The sequence below is a fragment of the Ceratocystis lukuohia genome (assembly GCF_044167205.1).
Source record: "Ceratocystis lukuohia strain C4212 chromosome Unknown Supercontig1_pilon, whole genome shotgun sequence".
In the NCBI taxonomy this organism is placed as follows: Eukaryota; Fungi; Ascomycota; class Sordariomycetes; order Microascales; family Ceratocystidaceae; genus Ceratocystis; species Ceratocystis lukuohia.
This window is the reverse complement of record NW_027263520.1, coordinates 5,338,726-5,361,864: the sequence shown is the minus strand read 5'-3', so window position 1 is coordinate 5,361,864 and position 23,139 is coordinate 5,338,726. Positions and strand designations below refer to the sequence as shown.

At 51.5% G+C, this 23,139-nt stretch overlaps 6 protein-coding genes across 6 annotated transcripts; 3 read left to right on the top strand and 3 right to left on the bottom strand.

Annotated features, from left to right (window-relative positions):
• Nucleotides 1-791: 791 nt before the first annotated feature.
• On the top strand, nt 792-1,665 carry HOO65_011315 (siderophore biosynthesis protein; the record flags this gene model as incomplete). The annotated part of the gene is made up of 2 exons (XM_071006090.1): nt 792-1,155; nt 1,220-1,665. The coding sequence occupies 2 exons, from the start codon at nt 792-794 to the stop codon at nt 1,663-1,665; spliced, it is 810 nt and encodes a 269-aa protein (XP_070863136.1).
• Nucleotides 1,666-1,895: 230 nt separating this feature from the next.
• Nucleotides 1,896-3,124, bottom strand: HOO65_011314 (Fucose-specific lectin; the record flags this gene model as incomplete). Its single annotated transcript, XM_071005921.1, has 4 exons — nt 1,896-2,263; nt 2,389-2,737; nt 2,806-2,847; nt 2,909-3,124. The coding sequence occupies 4 exons, from the start codon at nt 3,122-3,124 to the stop codon at nt 1,896-1,898; spliced, it is 975 nt and encodes a 324-aa protein (XP_070863135.1).
• Nucleotides 3,125-5,003: 1,879 nt separating this feature from the next.
• HOO65_011313 (Oxoglutarate dehydrogenase (succinyl-transferring)) lies at nt 5,004-5,472 on the top strand (the record flags this gene model as incomplete). The annotated part of the gene is made up of 2 exons (XM_071006211.1): nt 5,004-5,091; nt 5,177-5,472. The coding sequence occupies 2 exons, from the start codon at nt 5,004-5,006 to the stop codon at nt 5,470-5,472; spliced, it is 384 nt and encodes a 127-aa protein (XP_070863134.1).
• Nucleotides 5,473-6,808: 1,336 nt separating this feature from the next.
• HOO65_011312 (Peptidoglycan-binding Lysin subgroup) lies at nt 6,809-7,612 on the bottom strand (the record flags this gene model as incomplete). The annotated part of the gene is made up of 3 exons (XM_071006121.1): nt 6,809-7,177; nt 7,261-7,364; nt 7,498-7,612. The coding sequence occupies 3 exons, from the start codon at nt 7,610-7,612 to the stop codon at nt 6,809-6,811; spliced, it is 588 nt and encodes a 195-aa protein (XP_070863133.1).
• A 1,477-nt stretch (nt 7,613-9,089) lies between these two features.
• Nucleotides 9,090-15,826, top strand: HOO65_011311 (uncharacterized protein; the record flags this gene model as incomplete). Its single annotated transcript, XM_071005225.1, has 3 exons — nt 9,090-13,430; nt 13,979-14,932; nt 15,062-15,826. 3 exons carry the CDS (start codon nt 9,090-9,092, stop codon nt 15,824-15,826), a joined length of 6,060 nt encoding a protein of 2,019 aa, XP_070863132.1.
• A 560-nt stretch (nt 15,827-16,386) lies between these two features.
• On the bottom strand, nt 16,387-21,203 carry HOO65_011310 (ATP-binding cassette transporter CGR1; the record flags this gene model as incomplete). The annotated part of the gene is made up of 2 exons (XM_071005262.1): nt 16,387-19,882; nt 20,230-21,203. 2 exons carry the CDS (start codon nt 21,201-21,203, stop codon nt 16,387-16,389), a joined length of 4,470 nt encoding a protein of 1,489 aa, XP_070863131.1.
• Nucleotides 21,204-23,139: the final 1,936 nt, after the last annotated feature.

The window sequence follows — 23,139 nt, the reverse complement described above, 5'->3', positions numbered from 1 at the left end:
GCCACAGCTGCCTGGCCTATGCTGTAGAAGTGGCGTATCTCTTGTTTTTTCAACAGACCCTGTTGTCAAGCCTGCGCATTGTTTCTTTTGTTGCCTCTCTAGGCTGACTTCTAGACTCCATTTAGAGCCCCTGCATCAGGCAGTCTCACATTTTGTGACTCTTTCAATGGAACCTAGACTGCCGTAACAGAGTTTTCGAGGGGCAATAAAGGATCTCGCAGGGAACATCATGGTGACACTAAAGATGGCCCTAGGGAAGAAGACACCTGAGCTGACGCACAAACAGGGCCATTGTTGGGTCGCCGGACATTCTAGTGTGGCACAAGAAAGCAAAAAGAGCAACACGAGCAGAGGAAGCCAGCGTAAGAGAGATTAGACTAGGGAGTACAGCATACAAACGCAGGTGAACACAAACACACAAAAATGCAGAAACACACAAACGGGTGGCTGCGTTGCACTGAGAACCACGGCGCCTTCTAAGGACTGCCGTTGGCTGAGCTCCTGTGTCTATACAGGCTGTCTAGAACAACATACAGCAAGCTGTCTTGCGGCCGACAGACTAGCTGTCTCAGCTTAATCTCCGGAGCTGCAAGAGGCCTAGGACTCTGAGGCCAATCTGTGTTCGCCTCTATCCAGCGAGACTATTTGAACGAGCTCTGGTCCGCGTTGCTTTTGCTCCTGTTGCTGTTGTCTTTTGCCGCACACCTGCAATCCACCAGCCAGTTCCACGCCTTGCGCTCTTCTTCTTCTTCTTCTCCCTCTCCCTAGCCTTTTGCTTTCCTCACGCAACCATGCGCTCCTCCGCTCCTGCTCTGCTGGCCTTTGCTGCCGCCACCCTTGCCAAAACTGATCTGGCTGGCTGCTCTAGCTACACTACCACCATGTTTGATGCTGACGGCACGCCGTATGCCAGTGTCGTGTGGTATGTACCTGGCTCGCTTGAGGTGTGCTCTATCGTGGACTGTGGTGGTGGCCGTCTACCGGCTAACCAGGCCCCTGGCTGCCCTGGGTACACGGGATCAGCTGTCGCCTCAACCCAATTTTTGACGGCCCTGCCAACGGATGCCACCATTGTGGCTACTAGCGCGGCTACGGAGATATCTCAAGCTACTGGTACTCCTACTGCTATTGTTAGCGCCTCCGAAAGCGCTATTGGTAAGTTTTTCCCTCTTCTTCTTCTTCTTTTCCCTCTTTAAAACGTAGACTAACACTTATGTAGACACTGCTACTGCCATTAGCTCGCTGACTGCATCGGCTACTTCTTTGGATACTTCCATGGCCACTGACACTGCCGCTTCTACTGCTCTGGCTTCTACTACCGGTTCGGACACCTTGACCGTCTCCACCACCGACTCCGTCACTACCACGTCGCTTCCTTTCACCACCACCACCGACTCCACCACTAGCAGCTCTAGCACCTCCTCCACCAGCACCTCCACAACGCACTCGTCAACTAGCACTACATCGTCAACAACCTCGAGAACCACGACGCTCTCAACTAGTATGACATCGACTACCACGCGTTCTACCACCTCGCGCTCGTCCACTTCCTCTGCGTCGGCATCTTCGACTAGCGACCCTGAATCGGGAGCCGCTGGAACTACTAACGGTATCATGAGTGCTATTGCCGCCGGTGTGGCCGCGGCAGCTGTTATCCTGGCCTAAACTGTGTTCCCTGTTGATTGCTATTTGTTCTTGCTGTAGATAATTCCCAGCCCTTCTCCTATCTAGGCTGTCCGTGTGTTATGGCACCGTAGTTTATTAATTCCAGTTATTAACCCTGTGTATATATACCCGCTGTTTTCGTTTCTCCTAGTAGCATAAACAAAAGAAAGACAACATAAAAAAAACACAACCCATTGCTCTTGCAAGGCGGCTAAGCTTGCCTCTGCTTCTCACCACTCGCTCATCTGCTCGCCGTGCACCGCAAATGTCGACGATGCATCGACCGGGATGCCCGCCTCCAGGATCTTCCACGTCTCGCCATTGTCGTCCGATCCCAGTGCCGTAATAATGCTTCCATAGCGCTGGAAGAAAATCCGCTGGTGTGCGGGAGCTGATCGCAGCCGAACTACCGCGACATCTGACCCGGGAATCACCACGGGGTAGAGCGGCTCAGTCGCGTGTGCTTCGCCGTGGACAATGCTTGTCAAGGTTAGCTTGTTCTCGTCTGAAACAGCCACCACACGCGTCTCTTCGCCGTCCCAGGCCACAGCAGCTAGCGAGGCAATGAGAGAGTAGTAGCCATTGATGGCAAGTTCGCCTGTTAGGTGTAGACACGACATGACGTTAGTTAACCCTTCCTAAACCAAGACCCTAACCCGTCACTGGAAACCCTAATGACGCATACTTCTCTACCCCACGTTTTCTTGCGCACAATTGACTGACCTTTGGTGTGTGCACTGGCATCGTCCAGAAGCAGCTGAGTAGGCATTAAGCTAGCCTGTTGGTAGTATAGATAAACACTGCTGGCGTCTAGACCCTGGTAGGGCGTAACGGCCAGACCGGTGCCAGGAGAGGCGGTAGGGAATTCCGAGCGTTTCTCCCAGGAAGCAAAATCATCGCCACGCTGCACTAGCTCGATGATTTTATTGCTGCGGTCTTGGAAGTAGATGCGCATGATGGCGGGAGACTTGGCATGGTAGCCGACTGCGGCGACCTTGGAGTAGGGTGCGGCCTTATGGTTTTCCTTAGTTAGAGGACCATAGTACCAGGTGTTGTTGCCGGAGCTTCCTCTCTATGGTGGGATGCCTGTTAGCTCGGGGTTGTTTGTGCAATTCCTGGAAGCAAAAGAGAGACACTTACTTCGACTATGGTGTTTTCCGGGCCAATGAAGTACACGCGGATCTGTCGGAAAAGGTGTTAGCGCAGGGGATTCAGAAGGGCTTTTCTAGCTGGCTATGCATACCTCCTTGCCGTTGTTCCAGGTAATAGCTGCGATGCCGGTGTTAAGCTTCGCTTTGCCTACAATATCGTTCTTACGCTCGTTCCAGCCCTTGCCAGTGTCATAGAAGCTTTGGCGAATGTAGCCATCCATGTCTTGGTAGAAGACACGGATGTGGTCGCCGTTATCATCCTGGTAGGAGATGGCGGCTAGTGGTGTGCGGTTGAGGATGGGGGCCATTGTGTGAGTGAGAGTGGGAGAGAGAGAGAGAGAGAGAGAGAGAGAGAGAGAGAGAGAGTGTGTGTGTGTGTGTGTGCGTGTAAGAATCAGAGAAGTCAAGGACAAGACAAGGGCAAGAGATGTGTCCCGAATTAAATAAAAGTGAAGAAACGGGGCCAAGTAGTGGGTGGTGTGGCTGTACGGGATATGTATGTATATATGTCAAGCTCGGTCCGTTGCTAGAAAGCTCAGCCTCAGGCTCGCAAGCTTAAAGCAGAGTCCGGTTCCTTCTTTGGGACGTGGCCAAGCCGATAGGAGTAATAATTTTAAGAGCAGCCAATGCCGACAATAAGAGCCAAAGGCCGAGATAAAGCCACGGGAGGAGGGCTCGCACTACTGGCTGCGATATACTGCAGATTTCTGTTTTTTAGCTGCCCAATTTCCAGCGCCTCCTCATTCCTAGCTCTGTCCGTGATGTTTGCGACCTCTCTTTTCAGCCTTTGCATTCCATGCTGTGCTGAAGAGTTTCCCTTGACGCTTTAGAGGCTTGTTTTCGGAGACAAGCCGGAGATTCCTCTACAGACCCTAACCCGAAAGGGGTTGTATTTTAGTCATATCAGGGTTACTGTCCAGCTTTTTTAAGGCTCTCCGTCTTTCGGCTTCCTTCTCCCTCTTCGCTTAGCATTTCCGTCTCAGTTGATAAGAACAAACAAACAGAAGCGATAAGCCTTCCGTTACAGCGAGCTTGGCAAGCAGCTTTGGGGAACCTTCCCCTCGACCTAACAAGAGCGAACTCCGCTGGTCTTGGGGCCCGTGCTTGCGTGGGCCATCCCTGTTATCATTTGGTTGGAGATGATGTTTATCTAGCGGCGGCTTTGGTGGGAAGAAGCAGGAAGGCCAGCAGACAGGTAAGCCCCCTAGCTTGCCTAGAAGCTAGGAAGACATCCCGCGGCCGGCTCCGTATAAGAAGAGGAGAGAAGACATGTTGCCCCATCCTACTATGGTTGTATCTAGCTGCTTTGACCCCAAGCCGACTTCGCATTAGGACAAGAAAAGATTGCCAATCATGGTTGTGAGAGACTGGTATGATAGACGTCAGAAAGACTAGTTCTCCTGCGTTGGGTAGGGGGCTGTCTTAAGCCAAAGACAGTGGGCCACACAATATTGGCTTTGGCTTGAGGGGAGAAGCACAAGATAGGGGATCCGTAACACAGGATAGACAACAAGGCGGCTACAATGGCCTGTTTACGGTGGGAGGGGTTCCGTTTTGAGCGCTTGTTTGTGTGTTGTCTTGGCTGGGGGGGAAAGTCCGGGGGAAGAGCGAGGGGGGACGAGACAGCAAGAGGGATAGCGCCTACACAATGTTGCAGATATATATGGGAGCCAAGGCAAGGCAAGCAACATATAAACATCGAGGGCCCGCGGCACGGCAAGCAGGCAGACTTTTTTGATTTTTGCAATCACCTCACCCGTTCTTGCCTGACAAATATACCACACCATATTCACCAATCACCCTTTTTATTTTTTTATTTTTATTTTTTATTTTCATTTTCATTTTCATTTATTTCCTTGATCTCACCTTCTCGCTCACGCCATATCCTCCTAGTTTGTCGTTGTTGTGCCCAAATATTTTCAAATATCATCCGATTCTCTCCGCGTGCTCCTTCCCTTTTCCCTTCTTTCCCTTATATTCAAGGTCCCCACCTTGTTTTTCTCAGTGCCCCACTAATTCTTTTTGCTTCGTCCTTCATCTTCCTCCTTCACGCCTTCAGCCTCTTGCTTCCTGCCTCTTCGCCTTTTCCTCTTTCTTCACCATACAAACAATCAGGCTTCATTTCGCCAGCCACCAGAGTCTTTCATTCTTCCGGTCTTGTCGCACTTATCTATTCATCTTCTAAACATGAACTCTACCGCTATCCGTCGTGCTGCCTCCGCTGCCGCCGAGCGCACTCCCTTGATCAAGTTCCTCGGCAAGCGTGTCTACCCTCGTAAGTGGTCTCTCTAGCCTCGTAGTCGCCAATTCAGGCTTTTCCCTATGTTAAAGTCCTTCTACTCACTCTCTTTTCTCCGTAGCCGCCTCCCAGATTGACCACACTCCTGTCGCCCATCCCATGTCTCCTAACGGCGCTTTGCCTGCTGCTCGCCACAACTCCTTCACTACGTACCGCAGCAGCGCCCAACAGCACGGCCCGCTTCACAACTCCCCGCGCTCCGGAAACAGTGTGCCTGGCTCGCGCCTAGGCCCCATTGCTCCCCCCGTCGGCGTCTTCTTTGACCGTTCTGAACTTCCGCCTGCTTATCACTACACTCGCATTGATCTTACCGAGATTGACGCCATTGAGTCGGGCGGTGCCTCGCTGGTAGCCTAAAGCTTTCACGAGATTCCTTTATCAAAACTACCTCTTTTTTTTTCTTTTTTTGTTTTCTGTTTCAATAACGACCCGAGCGAGAGCAACACATTAATGGGAAGGGGAGAGATAAGACGCCCAAACTGATTGGCGCCCAGCCAACCAGTAACAATCATCAAACCTAACATCTGCCTGGCTGTCACTTTTCAAAGGCCTAAAGCTTGCGAGTGACCGATAGACAGCTCCCTTTCGGTTCTACCCTCTATTCAACCCCCTACCTCTTCTCCTAATACACGACCAATCGGCCATGATCACCACTGAGCCAACAAAGCCAGCTACAAAAAAACACAGACTTCATTTTCGAAGCCAAAAAGCGTTTTATACCATGAACCCGCCGTTTTCATTCATTCTGTTCTCGTCTCTTTATCGCTACCATCATCCGCTACTTTTTCACGTGTCAGCCAAGTTTCTATCTCTGTGGGGAACCCCAACAGGTACAGATAAGAGGCAACGCAACTCCAATCAATCATGCATAGAGGCTCTGCCGATAACGGTCTGTCTCTTGTCATACCCCCCCCCTCCCAACTCTTTATTCTCTGTCTTTCTTTTCCCTCCATAACTATTTGTTGAGGCTCGTGCGCCAACACTGCCAATTTACATGTTTTCCCAAATGCTACAAAATGCAGCATCGGTCTTGCATGCATGCAATGGCACCCTTTTATGCACGCATAAATTCATATGGATGCCAGATGCTACGGGCAATAAATGTGCCTCAAAGCTTCTGGGGAAGAGCTGAACGATAAGATGGGACGGTGTCATGGTAGGATTAACTCTCCAATTCGACTGACCCGGACTACAGGAAAGACAGGCTATGAGGTCGTCCCCAACTTAGACAGGGGCAACGGAGCAACAAGGGTAAAAGGATAGTGATGGAACTAAATCACACATCAGATGTTATTTAGCTCAGTATCGAACCACACGGAGAGAACATGTGAAAAGCGGTGTAGTGGTACATACAAGTCGTGGTCACACGGAAAGCGTTGTTTTATGGTTTGTTCATTTGTTATTTTTCTTCATCTTGGTTACACTGCTTTCTTGATGAGAGTATTTTTGTACATGCGGAAAATGGCGCGTGGTATATGTAATTAGTAAGACACAGCTAACGCATGCAAATATATTTTACAAGACAATTGTTATGCGATATCGGACTTGAGTAGAGCAATACGTGACTAGCCGCAGTGCTATTTGATTGAGAATAACAACTATGCTAAGAGGGATCAACCCTCACCCAAACCAGTCTTGATAGCAGGAGCCTCAGCTCGACGACTTTCACCATCAGCTATTCGTCAAGACCCCCCTAAAGTCCAACACACACATATGAGCCCAGCGCCAAGTCCTTGCACGACCAAGCGGCATTATTCCATCTCATAAAGTCGGTCATTGCAATACCAGCAGCTAGACTAATCGACTCACACGTATCTCCAGGGAAGACTTGGTAGTACCGCTTGCACTCGGGGACAACACCACTGCGTATCTCATCAGCCGGCGGGGCAGCAACTGTCGGTGCTACAGCCTCGGGGGCTGGCGTCTCAACAGCAGCGACAGGAACTGACCTAGGTAAGGTTGTTGCGTTCGCAGTGGGCAGGTAGCTGGTCACGAAGCCACTAGGACGCGGGCTCGCACTAAGACATATGGCGATGTCGGGAATGAGATTCGTGCAGGTAGCCTACAACGCACTATTAGCACATTTGTAACAAATATAGGACATGCCCTAAAGGGATGGGGAGGGAGTCAGGAAAGAGAACTCACGTTGATATCGGGATTCAGGCTGTAGATGTTGTCGTAAGGAACCTGGAACCAGTCCGCAATTCCTTGGCACGTATCACCTGGCTTCACGACATACCAGGAAGTACCTATGGTAGAAGAGTTTTAGTAGTTGTAACCACAGGGGTCCGACTGCATTGATTTCCCGAAACCTTTGTCCATTGTTTTAACTCCACACATGCTGATGCAGTACATGCCAAGGCATACTAAGTTAATACTTACAACCGGGAGCCTCATTATCGTAGTGACCGCTAGGCTTGACCGAGGTAGAGTTACGGGTGGCAGCGGCCAGCGGAGCCAGTAGGGCGGCAAAAGCAGTGACCTTGGAGAAAATCATAGTGGGAAATGTATAGCGAATAATAGATCGATAAATAGCAGAGGAAAGACAAAACCAGCTTCGAAGGTGGTGATAGATACAAGGAGACAAAGAAAGAGCTTCAACCGTGGTGATGATCTAAACAGCTTTTGTTCCTGTCCAAAGGCGGCCGCTATTCTAGCCTATTTATATGCGTTTCCCGAGTTTGTTTATTACATCTTTGCAAATCCCTCGAAAAACGATAGTCAACAGTCAACAGAGTAACGTCCCCCAAGTCTCACGATACGATCAGACCTACATCAGGGTGTTGAGAGTGACGGTAAGTATTCATTCCTGTTAGCAATGTCCATTCCATACTTTCTCTTTGTGTCTCTATGCGACTTGCATTCTGGCTGCCCCAGTAGGGATAGCCTACGTACAATGAGCAGCAAATGTCTGAGTTCAGAGCATTCTTGGACAAACCAACACGATCTGCAGCATTCTTGAATGACTAGGGTTTGAGAGTTGTGTAACAAGGAGACGCACGCTTAGGGTCTGGCATGGCTAGTTAACGTTTCAGATTTCAGATTTCAGTACAAACCCTAACCCTCGTTTGTTTCCGCCTCTCACTCCCATCGTCAAGTTTTATGTATGCGCCTGCTACGCCGAGTCATGCATCAATTTTGTTGTCCAATCGTCAGGCAGCGTGCTACCAGCTTCTCTTGTTGAAGAGGGCAACTTCTCTATTCCAGACTCGAAATGTATGGGTCAAGGTGAAAACTTTTGCAGAAGAAACTTTTTACTTTTATTTTTTAATTTACTTACCTTAATTTTTTTTATTTTTCTCACGCCTTATCATTTTCTTGTCTCGTGATCGTCATCATCGTCCATCATTCATTTGTTATCTGTGAGCTTTTCATAAGCAGAAGCAGCTCTTTCTCATTTTGTATCACAGGCCTCGTGTTAAAGTCCTCAGCAGCCCCGCTCCTCTTTATATACCTCAGCCTTACGGTCTTGTCATGCCTAATCTCGAACACGCTCCCCGATTCTCTCAAGGTATATAACATCGCTATCGTCAGTCTTGGCACCTTGAATATCGCGACACGTGCCTGCGTACAAAGCCGGACATAGGATCATAAGCAGTAGCTCCAACTCTCTACCTTTGGTTCTCATCCATTCTGAAACCCCACCCCGAAAGGGCGGCTTGATTCACCGGCCCCATGCTGAATCTTCTTCGTGATACTCTGCCTCTGCATTCCTTTCAGGCAGAATCCACATACAGACGCGCAAGCACACGCTTGGTTGCCGATACCCGCGTCAAATAATACTATTGCAGCCATCCTTGCTTTGATTCCTTGGTCTCGGCCTTGACCACCTAACAATCACCCGCTGGCTCTCCTCCCTCGAACCCCCCCCACGCAACTAGAATCGGATCAAGCTCAACCGTCAGGCTTTGCCAGGCCGCATCATCGCCTAACCCTTATAACGCATCTCCCTGGAAATACCCCACAACCCCCTCATGTTGTCCCACCTACGATTCCACCGTCGTGGTGTGTCCAGCCCAACATCGCCAACCCTACCAACGGCTCCCGTGGCAGATGGCCAGCCCCCTTCACAACGTGTTCATGGTTTGAATATCGCCCATGGTCATGGTCATGGTCAGGCCCAGACCCAGGCCCAGGCCCAGGTCCAGGCCCAGGCTCGGTCTCAACCAGAGTCTCGAAGCCAAGGGAATTCGCCGTATCTACAGTCACACGCGCAGTTTCAGCCATTGTCACAACCGCAAACACACTCTCAGTCGCAATCACAGTCGGCCTCGCGCACTTCATCACCACATCGTTCTAAAACAAAATCGCTCTTTCTCTCCCCGTCTAGCTTAGGCAGCGGCTCTGCCTTTGATACTGCCCCGTTTGCCCTACCGTCTATACCCCAAGATACCGCAAGCGATTTACCCTCCGCTGTATCTCCTCGACAGCCCGCATCTACCGTATCTTCGCCAATACCAGATGACAACAGCCCCTCAACTGGGTTTATTGGCGGTCTGGCTTTGCTAAAGTACCAGTCTCGACGTCAGCAGACAGCCGCATCTGCATCTGCATCTGCAGGTTCAGGCGCGCCTAGGCTTGGGGTGGGGAGTGAGAATACGAGCCCGTCTTACACACCAAACAACACCAATGGTAATAGCTCTAGTGCAATCACCACCTCCTCTTCAACGTATATCCCCCCAGAGCCCTTGAATCCGGCACCATTGCCTCCGATAAATACATCTCTCAACATCAATTTTTCTGCTGGCCGTTATTCCCTACCTGCACAGCCGTCACCTGGCTATGCCAGTCCGTCAAGCTCCATCCTATCGCCACCCTATAACGACAAGAGCCCTTCGTTTGTGACACCCACCGATATTAAAAACCACCAAGAAATGCAAAAGCAACAGCAGCAGCAGCAGCCGCAGCACGGTATTCCATCCTCCATATTAGCCAATAATGCTGGTATTCCTATGGGTCCTATGACCACCATATCAGCTTCAGGGCCAAGTTCTGCCTCTGAAAAACAACAGGCCCCGCCAAAAAAAACCAAAGGCATCACCTTCTTGCGCCCGGTCTCAACTCTACTTTTGCGCCGCAAGGGCAACAACAGTGTTCCGGATCTCATCCCCCTTGGCCGTGTTGCCGAAGAGCCTGCATATGACCCCCGCATTAAAGGCACCCGAGTGCACGATTTTAGCGCCCCAAGGTCCAAGAGAGCTCCAAGCTCTGCTATTCCCCCCCAAACAAATTCCTTCCATAGCCATGTCAACACTAGCGGCGGCCTGCATGTCTACAACCTACCCAAACTTTCTACCTCAGCTTCAACCTCAACTCTTGTTGGCCCGCAACCGAACTCGGCCACCTCTGAAGCTGCTGATCCCACTACTGCTGTGAAGGACGCTGCTTCTCTACCAGCTTCTCTCCGATCGGTGCCATCCACGGTTTCAGTGGGACAACCAGCTACTGGAAAGAGCGAGGATGCCTTCCATGAAACCACAGCCCAAGGACATTCGCGCACATTTTCTTTCAAGTCTCGTATATCCCGCAAAATATCAATGTCGGAAATATCACTGCATTCGTCCATCTCACGGCGTATGAAAAGCACATCCTCACGCTTCAGCTTTGACATGATCGGGGCAGCAAAGCAGGAAAAGATTATGGAGGAGCGCCATCGCCAACGCCAACTAGAGAGGGGCGAGGCGCCTGAAGAGCCGGCCGAGGTGAATGCCTTTGTGCAAGGCGATGATCGCTTCGACGACTTTGATATGGACGACTTTGATTATGATAACATGATGGACGACGACGGCTTAGAAGAGGAGATCCCCGGCTTAAATCTAGACTATGATGAAGCCGAAATTCTAGAGGATGAGGAGCATGAAGATCCGTTCGAGTATGACGAGCAGTACTCCGGCGCCAATAACGGCTACGAGGCCGATGATGTTGCCCCCGTGCAAGAAGGCTTGGGACATATGACGCTGGCTGACATGGAAGCTGCTGACACTTTAGCGGCTTCTTCGGCGCCCACGTCATCTGCGGTTCTTGATGAGGTTCCGGATACGGCTACCGCTATCAGCCCCATCGCTCACAGTATTATCGACGACAAGACTGCATCTACTAATCGAGACACAACTCAAGACACTGTTCAAGACATTGCCCAAGACATCCCCCAGGAAACGACCAAAAGCACGCGGTTTCCTCTTGTCTCGGACCCTCAATGTGAATCTCGCGTCGTGGAACAAATAATCGAAACGCCTCTTCCACACTCAACCCGATCTGCCGCCGCCACTGCTAAGCGCGACTCTCAAAACTTTGCAGCCTTTATATTTCAGCGCTCCAACCCGACTTCTCAGCTTGCATCTCCGCGGAGTTTTGGCGTTCAGGCTACGCCAAGGGACGCTGAAGGCCGCGTTATTGGCTTTGCTTGTTCTAATGAGACGCCCCCTGGCACAGGCAAGTCTCTTTCCGGTTGGGGCCCCTGCCCCGGGAATATTCCTGATGATAAAACCTCGACAGCCGTTGGGGCTCTGGGCTCTGCTGCAGACCATCCAAGGGACTCTGAAGAAACGCAGAAAAGTCTTGATGTGATGATGGCTAGAGATGCCACTCCGTCCGGTGTCTACGTTCGCATCAATTCCCCCCTTTCCTCTATTGGCGAAGCTGAGCCTGAGGCCATCCCGCTTGAGATGCAGGAGCAATTCCAGATGCGCGCCTCAGCTAACGAGAGACTCGGAGTCTTGGAGGGAGAGGAGAATACTTTTGATGCAAATATTAGCAATGACTTTTCTGGCGAGTTCATCACTGATGAGTTCACAACGGGAAATGATGCTGGCTTTGATGAGTCTATATTCGATATGGATGATACGGATCAGTACGGCCGTCCTATCCCAGGCGCATTTGCCATGGCTCAGCAAAGACTCTGCGAAAGTCGTGATAAACTCAAAAGAGATAGTGCAGCTCTAGCCCCGGAGCCTTCGTTAGATGTCTCCAACTTGCAGCCAGAGCAGTCGGACCCTCGGCCTACGCTCCGCCCTATCACAATTCCGAATTTCTACCCCATACACCATGCCGAGTGTCTTCAACAAATATCACCCGAGAATGCTGCTACTCATGACGCTGCCATAGCAATGGGCCTTTCTCACATGGGTCTCCGAAATGAGATCCGCGGCGTTGGGCCCGAAACACGACCAGAAGATGTAATGGCATATCAGGCAGCACTGGCTGCTGCAGCGCAAAAGGCGGCCGATGCTGGGAAATTTCAGCGCCATTCTTGGCTTTCGGAGGTAGATGATGGCCATGGTCAAGACAGGGGCCAACCCATCGGCCAAGGTAATAGCGCTGCTGCTACAGCCAGGGCTGGGGCAGGCGACAAGAATGTGGAAATTGATGCTGCAGACGACTTGGACCTAGGCGGTGGTTTTAACATGGCTGACTATGAAAACGACGATATGGATGACTATTTTGACCTCGATGAGGCAGACGACAGCAAGATTATCGAAGAGGCCAACGCCGAGGCCCTTGCTAATGATTATGACGGATGGTACGGTCAGGAATTCGGCTTCTACTCTGCACCGCTGAATCAGGCTCATCAGCTCAACAGCGCTGTTAAATACGAGTATTCCAATGGAGGGTTTTTCGGCCCTGCCGGAATGTCGACAATCTCACGCAGCGACTCGGGTCGGGTAGCTGTGCGAGAACCAAACTTGACGCCTATCACTGAACGCTCGGAATACTCCAACCGCAACTCCATCATGAGTCTCCCCGGCATCACTTTGCCAACCTCTGCCATTACTAGCCCTGGGCTTTCACAGCTAGCCATGATTGCCGATAACGAAGAGAGCATGTCCATGTCTACGCTTTTGCGCCTACGCTCACGTGCATGGGGTGGAGGCTCTCAAGCCAGCAGCAACCACGGCTCGCCACGGTCTGAGCGGGCAGATGGCGCCAGTTCGCCGCTAGCTTCATTTGTGGGTGTCAGCTCAGGGCTCAACGAGCATCTACATGCCATGTCTGCGGCAGGAGGTAGAGACACGGAACTAGAAAAGTTAGAGAGCACAAATCCACTGAGCAGCGCACGCACAAGCATCGGCGTCGCACCGGCAGTGGGTGGATCGGGGCTAAGGGTACTGTTTTCACCAGTGTCAAGTAGTGGGAGTGGGGGAGTGCCAGGCCAGGCTCAAACACAAGCGCAAGGGCAGACACAGACACAGACCCAAATTCCTACAACTGCTGGCTTTCCACCTACACGGGAATTCCCGCTTGCATCTGCTGCGTCATCTGCGCCGCCAATTTCACTGACCTTGAACACAGCGCTATCGCCAGGTGTCACCTCGAATGTAAGCGGGTTAGGCCCGCTCCCAGATTTAGAAGAAGAGGAGGAAAGTGAGGGGGAAGGTAAAGTGGTGTTGTAGGACACATGAGGTTTGGTAGAAAGAAAAGAAAGAGAAGTCCGCTGGCGGGCTGCCGTGTTACGTGGTGTGCAGCAGAGTATGAAGGCGACGAAAATTGATATTACCGGTAATTTGTACATTATATAGAGTAAAAGCATTTAGGTGTCATGGCTGTCTACAGCGCTAAGTTTCTTTATAAGGGTGATTTTATATTAAACGTGCAAATACTAAAGAATACAATAGTACGTATTTGTGCTATATGCAAGCACTTGTGTGTCTATCCTCAAAAGCCCCACCTGCTTATCGATAGCGGCTTCACCTGAAGGAACCATTTTATTAGCACTCTCAAAGTCATCAACGACGTCATCGTCACCAGACAGGTAATTTTACGTTTACTTGTCGTTTGCCAAAAATCCATCAGGCTGTTTGGCGAAAATCCGCATAGACACACCGAGATGCTGCCGCTTACCCGATGCGCGCTTTCGTTGGCCCAGCGCCCCTCCTCCCGTCTACCATCTCTCACCCGATCAACATCGTCTAATTCACAAGGCCCATCGGAAATAGCAGCCCCGCCATTTAAGAACAAGGAATCGGCAGCTACAAACCACTCAGAGTCAAGCGCAGCTGCAACCGTCGCCACATCGAATACCAGCCCCTTGGTTAGCCAGATTCCCAACACGACAACTGAGCCGGAAACCCCCAACGACGATGCTCCGCTCAGCCCCCTCGCCCAGCGCCTTCAAGACGCCACCGAGGAAGCGCTCTACACTGGCGGTCTCGCAGGCCGGCAATCCATAGTCAATGCCGGCTTCTCACCCGCGCTCCGTGCTAAACTCCTTGCCAAAATCTCGCATGCCTCGCCACCTCCATCAGCCACTACTACGGCCGCCACTTCCATGCCCGCCGCAGCGGGGCGTGGCACACGTGATACAGCCCTATCAGAGCCTTGGGACGGCAGTGAGAAAGCGCCCGATGCTGTGCTTCGGATGCTGGACGATGCACATAAAAGGCTGCCGGTCGAACTACGCGCACCCCCGCCAGGCGCCAATGTGGTGGATCTTCGGCCGCGGCGGGCGGTGTGGGCGTCACCAGGAGAGAGAATTGCGCGGGCACGCGATGCGGCGGCAGACTATGCGGCTCTAGAAGGGAGGTCAGCATCGACGCTCCCAGCTCCAGGCCTAGCGCCATCCCCAATTCTAGGCACAGCCACGACAACGGCTACCCTGGCAGCATCAGGTCCCGACACAGAGCGTGAAGAGCGCCTTCGTCTCTTCAAAGAGCGATTTGAGCCAGGCACACGTGCTCTGCCGCACTCGCTTTCGGGACTAGCATCACTAGCCAACGAACGAATTGAGGCGGCCATGGCACGTGGTGCGTTTTCAAGCATCCCACGTGGCCCAGGCGTACAGCGAGACGAGCGAGGGGGGAGTAACCCATTTATCGACACAGTAAGTAGGGTTGGTTTGGTTTGGTATAGCCTTTCTCCTACCAATGAACCAGACAGGCCACCTTGCAATCCATACATACCACACGGTAGCTAAAGCCGACAGAGTGCTAACCCTGAACGATCTTTGTAGACCGAATACATAATGAATAATATGCTGAAGCGCCAGGACCTCGCGCCGCCCTGGATCGACAAGCAGCAGGAAATAACCCGAGCGACCGAAACCTTCCGTAATCGGATCCGCACCAGCTGGAAGATTCGGCTACTCAGCCTGCTTGGCAGTAGCTCGGGCCGAGGGGCAAGCTCGCTAGAAGAGCGCATCTCCCGGGCAAGGGCAAATGCCTGCGCCGAAGCCCGCTGGAATCCGCCTCCGCGCGGGCCTACGACTGGCCTGGGCTCTGTAGCAGCCGGGGCTACAGACGACGTAGTGATGAAGGCAGGGCGAGGAGCGGGCGTTCCAGTAGAAGCTGGCACTGTGCCCGACAACAACGACAGTAGTCCGATGGTGCCCTCCCCCCCGCCCCTGCGCGATCCAGACTGGGAGCACAATGAACGCACGTTCCTTGCCCTGTCCATCGCCGAAGTCAACGCACTCCTGCGTTCCTACAATCTAATGGCGCCCGACCTCGCAAAGAAGGCATACTTGTCCATTGATAGCGAGCTGCGCCTGTGCTATGCTGAGGTAGCAGCACAAGCAGAGCAAGCTTTGCGCACAAGTGAGACGCGGCCGGCGCGTGTCAATAGCACTGGACTGGGCCAAATCTTGGGTCGTGGCACTGGCTGGGGGTTTAGTTTTGGTGCAGATGGAGGAGGGCCACCCGAGAGACGGGTTCTTGATACACCCGGGAGATATGGCTTACGAGATATGTGGCGCGATCTATGGGGGAGGAAAGAGTAGGCAATGTTAAGGTAAGTTTTACAAAGATTTATGCATGTTTTATTAGGGGGGACGACGGGTAGATAAATTTGTACATTATTGGAATAAGATAACAAATATGTTGAGTATTGATAGAAGATAACAAGCAAACATGTCTAGTAATACGTTGGTCCAGATGTTGACAATAAGTGATGTAATAAAAGAAAAAAAGTTAACGGAGGTGGTTGATATGCCTCCTCCCTATTAGAATCCTAGAGAGCTCTAGACACACAGTGTAATCAAAAGGGAAAATAAAAAGGCAACAACATGCAGACAGATAGAACTGAGCTGTTGATGCAAAAGAATAGAATGGAAAAAGAAAGGGGGGGATTTAGCTCATCAGAAAGCAGAAAAGAAAAAAAAAAACAAATAGGAAACAGTGCCTGGAGGAAGCCTCGTAAACCAACCAATGGAATCTAGTTCTTCGTCTAGAAGATAACAGAGAAACAAACACACACACACACACACACATGAAAGTGCTCGATCAGTGACTATACAGTCACCAGAGTCGCCTTTCAAGGCCAAATACCAGTGACGCTCATTTACGCCTTCTTAGCGGAAGGCTTCTTGGTCTTGGTACTCTTGCCACCACTCTTGCGCACACGGAACATCCAGTATGTGACCACGGCAATGAAAATATTGAATATGACAAAGGCCCACATGATGCCGTAGTTGCGCCACTTCTCGCTCCATTTGATCTTGCTAGGCGCCAGGTACTGGTCAGCCAGAGTGTAGGCACAGTAACGGCAGTCGCTTGTGTCGTCGGGGTTCTGCAGCACACCGATGGCATCGGCCAGGTAATCAGCTAGGTACGTGCCGCAGGTCATTCCCGAGGGCGGGTTGAACCTCGACACCTCAGCCTCTGAGCAGACCACCTTGCGGCCGTGCAACATCGTACTGACAATACCCCCAATCCAGTAAGTGAGAGGCGACACGCGGTACATGAAGATCCAGAAGCCAGGCATAGCATCAGGGGTTTGCAAAACACCGCAGAAGGACAGCATCATGATGGTCAGGAGAGTAACAATACCTGAGGCAGTCTCAGCATTGGGGATGGCGGCAATAGTCATCTGCGCAAAGGACGAGGCGTAAACCATGAGCTGGATGAGGAATAGCAGAACCAACACCTGGCGAATGGATGACTGAATGCCGACAACGGGGTAGTAGAAGGTGCACCAGCCAAGAATACCCGTGAAGATTTGGAAGGGAATCTCAACAATAACGTTGGAGATGATAAACACCTTCCACGAGTACGCCTTGCTAGGTCTCTCACGCACTTCATACAGCGAACGCTGAGTGACAAACTGAGGCTGAATCTGCTGCACAATGGTAGTGAAGATAACCGTCATCATGAACACGGAAAACATAACGTTCTGCATACCAGCCATTGACGTGTCCGTCTTCCAGAACGAGAAACCAATCAGTAGACCGGCGGCCGTAGCAAGGAAGAACTTGGCAAAGATGTAAGTAGGCATGCGCCAGTACTGCTGGAAGACACGAGTAGTGCAACACACGAGCTGGGACCAGAAGGGCATAGCAAACTCGCTATGGGCAGTGGCAGAGTGGTCCGTTTCGGCAACAGGCTCAGACATTTTCTCGGCGTGAATGCGATCAATTTCGGTAGAAACCTCGGAGGATTCGTTACTGCCCTTCCAGACATCATGCCAGTCAACACCCTGGTTATTCTTGCCGTTGTTGACGATTTCAAGCATAAACTCAGCCGGGTTCTCGTCGTCATCGCACTTGCGTGCGCCGTGGCTCTCAAAGTAGTCGAGCATTGTGCGCGAGTTTTCACCAATGTCACCAAAGTAGACAGTGCGACCACCCTTGGCCAAGAACAGAAGACGGTCAAACTGCTGGAACAGAATAGCAGAAGGCTGATGGACAGTGCAAAGAACGGCCTGGTTGGCGTCGGCCAGCTTGCGCAGGAAGGCACAAATGGCCCACGAACTCTGGGAATCCAGACCACTGGTAGGCTCGTCCAGGAAGAGAAGAAGCTTGGGCTTGGCAGCCAGTTCAACACCAATAGTAAGCAGCTTGCGCTGTTCCACATTGAGACCCTGTCCAGGAACACCAACTACAGCGTCGGCAAAGTCTTCCATGTTCAGCATGCCAATGACTTCCTCAACGTAGTCGTACTTTTCCTTCTTGCTGACAGAAGGAGGCTGACGCAAGTCGGCAGAGAAGCGAAGAGATTCACGGACGGTGGCGGTGTCAAGATGGAGATCCTGCTGCTGGACGTATCCAGTCTGGCGCTGGAAGCTGGGGTCTAGAGGTCTACCGTTGACCAACATGTCACCAGTAATCACACCCATGGTAGTACGCTGAGCCAAAACATCGAGAAGTGTAGTCTTGCCGGCACCAGAAACACCCATCAGGGCAGTGAGAGTACCGGGTTTGACCCATCCAGCGACGTGGTCCAGAAGACGACGAGGCTCGCCCTTGATCTCAATATCATACACGACATCGCGCCAAGTGAAGATGTCGCGCTGCGGCTCAATAGCAGTAGTGTCGCCGGCGTGTCCACCCTTTGCTGATTTCTCGGAGTTGCTGCCGGAATGAGCAAGTTCTTCGTTCTGGGCAGCACGGTTGTGACCATTGGCCATGTGGCTGGGGACCTTGCCATGTGGGAAAACGAGAACCTCAGCGCTAGAAGTGGTGGAAGAGTTGACTTCCGAGGCGATGAAGTAGATTGCCATGAAGACAATCATAAAGGCACAGATGATGCCAATGTTGCGCCAGGTGTGGACCCACTTGTAGCGGTAGTTGATCCAGATGAAGTCATCACCGTTGACAGTGCGTCTACCAGGTCTGGAGCCGACAATGTTGCAGATCCAAGAGTCACCCTGGGGTGGGGAGTATGAAGGGATGATGGAAGAGCAGGTGTACTCATGACCGTGGAACTCATTAGAGATCAGGACTTCAAAGCCGTAGTAGATAGGGTTGATCCATCTCAGCCAAGCAAACCAGTCCTTCATAGCAGGCTGAGGAATGACGAAACCAGTGTACACAACGAGAATCAGAACCAGAATACCAGCAAGAGCCATGGCCTGCGACACAGTCTTGGTCACAGCAGCCATAGTACGGAAGACAGCGCTCATGACAAACTTCATCAAAAAGGTAACCAGGAAGAAAATGAAGAACTGCCCGGCCGACCTATGGAGATTAGTCATGAAGTACAGGATGATGTTGAAGATGACCGAGGCGAGGAACTTTATGGGAATATCAGCGACAATACCAGCCATAGCTTCAGTACTGGGATGGTAAAAAGCGTAGGAATGATGTTTTTCGACAATTGGGCGTTGGTCATAGAGCTTGGTGATTTCACTAATAGCAGACAGAGCAGCGAGAAGAATAGCTTGGAACAGGGCAGAGCCACGGGCGAAGAAGCCAGCAGTAGCAGCGGGGGTATCATAGAAGAGAGAGCCGACAATTAAGCCCATGAGAAGCTGAATAGCCATATCAGTAATGGTGGATGCACTGTCGTTCCACATGCGTTGGTAGGCACGTTTAGTGTTGAGCTTGATCTGCATTCCCATGCTAATGATGTAGGGGGAGCCAGGACGGACATGCTTCATCTGGCGGAGGGCCTTGCCCTCGTTCATGTCCTTGAAACCAGCGCCGTTGGCATCAATGGGGTTAGCCTGGGTGTAGGCGTCTATTTGACCCATGAGATTCTTGTACTCGGGGGATTCAAGCCAATAGCGCTCAAAATCATCAGCTGTACGGGGCACGCGGTTCTCGAAGCCCTCGCGCGTCTGACGCTCGCCGGGGTTTGTGACCGAGGTCAGGAAATCTCCGACGGTCTGACGGGGCGGGCAGTACCAGCCCATGCGCTCAAAGTAGTCCTTGGCAGCATTGGCAGGACCGAAGTAGATTTGGCGACCTTCATAGAGGACAACAGCCTTGTCAAACAGATCGTAGATGGCCTGCGAAGCCTGGTAGATCGCAACCAGGTGAGTACCACCGCTGAAGTCGGCAGCGAAACGCAGCGATTGGACGAACTTGAGGGCAGTGGCGGAATCGAGACCACGGGTACTAGAGGATCAAGACGTTAGCATGGGAAAGCTGATGGCGTGCTGGTGGCGATACAAGCAGCAGGTCATGGAGGGGCAAGAAAAGTTTGAGAGAAAAAGAAAAATTAAAAAGAGGGGCAAGGGAAGGTAAGGGAGGCAAAAGAGCGAGCGCCGGCCGTATAAGGAAGCTAGCGAAGAGCTTTCCTGTGGGTCCGTCCGGAAGCGGCAAGCACGCGTAACTTTAGGCAAACGCGCGATAATTTGCATGTGGAGAAGCCGGGGCGAGCCACTAGGTGCCCGGGTTTTCTTTTTATTCTCTAGGGGCGATAAATCGATGAATATATGATTTTCATCAAGCGAAGGTCTTACCTGTTGTCCCAAGCAGAAACAGGCGATCCAGCCAGCATCATCTCGGCAATACTAACACGCTTACGCTCACCACCAGAGACACCGCGGATAAAGTCGTTGCCAACCTTGGTGTTGTAGGTGTGAGACAGACCACACGCCGCCATGACGACCTTGGCGGCATACCTGCAGAATTCATCACGCGAGAGACCATGGGGTCTGACAGCGGGGGTTCTGACGGCAGCCGCAAACTCAAGGGTCTGACCAACGGTCAAGTGGGGGAAGTGCTTATCGACTTCCTGGTTGTAGATGGCCTCGCCCTTGAACTCCTTGACCATGCGGGTCTGTGGAACACCGTTGAAGCTGATGACAGACTCGTCACCCTGTTGCAGACCGTGCATCTCGCCGCAAATTGTCTTGAGAAGCGTAGAGCATCCAGAGCCAGGGCGGCCAAGAACGACAAGCAGCTCACCGGGGTTGAGCAAGCCATCGAACTTGCGAAGGATGCGCTTCGGCGGCGTCGGGGTACCGCGCAACATGTGGTTAACGGCCATTACAGGACCGGCCAAGAAAGAGGCGACAGTGTGTTGCATCTGGATGGCATCGCCAGTACCAGTCACCGACAGATTACTGTATGACACGCCGGAACTGGTGCGGTGGATGTTCTCGTTCTTGAGTGCCTGCACAAAGGACTGCATCCATTTGCTTAGGTTGAAGCTGGGGCTAGCAGGGTCCAACTCAGGGTCTGAAGAGAAGTCAGGGACAACAATGTCGGCCTCTGAAGGAGCAGTGCCGCCGGTCTGACGACGGGACAGGGCAGTGGCAATGCGCTGCAGCTCACGGCGAGTGGACTCGTCGTAGTCAGCGGCGGTGGCCTGTTCATCGTCGGCATAGCGCGACTGAGTTTTGCGAAGGTTATTTTGGGTTTCACCGCTGAGATCGCGGCGGTGGCCAGAGTTGACAGGCTCAAACTTGGCCTCTTCCTCATAGGGCTCCATGGCGGAAGATGTAGGAGACTAATGCAGTTGAAAGCTCTATCCAGATAGTTGACTGAGTTGTTCTAGTAACAAAGGGATAAGAGATGAAGGTGAATGAGACGTGTGATAGATTTGGGGGGGGGGGGGGTTTATATTATTAAGGTATAAAAGTATGACAGGCAATAAGGATCACGAAGAAGAAGGAGAATAACAGGAAAGAGATGAAAAAAAAGAAAAGGACAAAGGGATACGATACGACCCAAGGAAGGGGATCGGTGGATGGGAAGAGACTCTGTGTGTAAGACAAAGACAGACTTGACAATGACAGAGAAGCAGGGACAGGAGATGGGTGGTGGAGGGGGAGGGGGAGAACAGGTTAGATATAGGAAAGCTGGAACGGAGAGGTCTTGTTTCCAAGCCAGGCCAGGTTGGCTGATGACACAGACCAAGAGCAAGACGAGACGAGACGGGAACGAGGAACGAGTAAGAAAGTAGCATAAAAAGATGTGAGTAGTAGAGAGAGAGACCCATACAGGCATGCACAAGCACAGGCGCAACGACAACGACAACGACAACAACAGGCCTAGCTAGCTTTTAGTGCTATGCAAGCTTACTTTTTACACTAGGCACTTGGCCCTTCTCGGGTTCATAGGGAGCCCCGTTCCAGAGGACTAGAGATTAGGTTACGGCGTCCGCTTTCAGTCAGCCCAGTCAGTCCAAGTCATGCACGCACCACACACCCCCCACAGCAAGACTGCGCTTTTTCAGTCTTGCGGGCCATCCCTTTTTTTTTGTTGTTGTTGTTTTCTTTCCTTGCAGTTCCTTGTGGCTCCTTGCAAGAATTCTGCTCTTCCTTGTCTGGAACCCGAGAAGCTCGGTGTTTCTCGCATTGCGTCCCGGAGAAGACGGGCAAGGGGGTAGCAAGAGGAGAAGGGCTTATAGAGGATCCCGAGAAGAGAACGCGAGTGAGGCGGTACACGCTATCTGTACGATGTGAATGGACAGACGGGGACGAGAAGGAGGGCAAAAAGGCAGAGAGAGAGAGAGGGGCAAGAGAGGCGGTTAGTTTCTAGGTTTTTTTTTTTTTTTTTTTTTTTCTGCCTCCTTTATCCCTCACCTCTGCTCGTTTTTGGAGTGTCTCTCGCATTCTTCATATCTATGCGCCGACACGCATAGCGTAAAACTAGGTAATAAGATGCAGACATAAGCCGGCTAGTAAGCTGGCCGGCCAGCTAGACTTATGTCTTTTGTTTATTTTTGTTTATTTTTATTTATTTTATTTTATTTTTCTGTCCAGCGTGAGACTGGTTACCGCAAGCAGTAAAGTACACCAGCCCATCATCAAAGTGCCCACGTTCATTTATTTATATTCACACTCAGAACTTTACCCACCCACTCAGACTCAGACACTCGGGCACAGACAGAGCGAACTGTTTATGAGTGTGCTACAGATCGTTTCCCTTATTTTGCTCCTGTCTGCTGGTCTGCTCTGCTCTGCATCAAATGCACGTGCCTTAATTTCCCCCCTCCTCTTTCAATTCTTCTCTCTACACGGAAACGGTAAGTAGCTACAAAGCACCGCCCGCATAGCCTACGTCAAGGCCAGCCCAACCGAATCCCAAGTCCACGCCCAAACCCAAGCTTGATCCTATCTCACCGAGGTACAAGCCTAAACCTAAACCTAAGCCTTAGCACATAGCAGCGGACAACGGCAGCCACGGCAAAGTCCCGCCGGTCCGCTGGTCTCGTCACGGTGGGCGACGTGATGGTGAGCTGTAATAGCGCACTTGGGGATGAAACACGCATTCTAGAGTTCAAAAAGATCACAGGCGTAGCGTAAGTAGACATGCGCTTCTTTTTTTTTTTTTTTTTTACGCGCAGCAGGCATTTCGGGGGAATTTTGTAAGATATAAAGTACCTCGTCGTACTATTTATTATGGGTAGATACAGTGACATC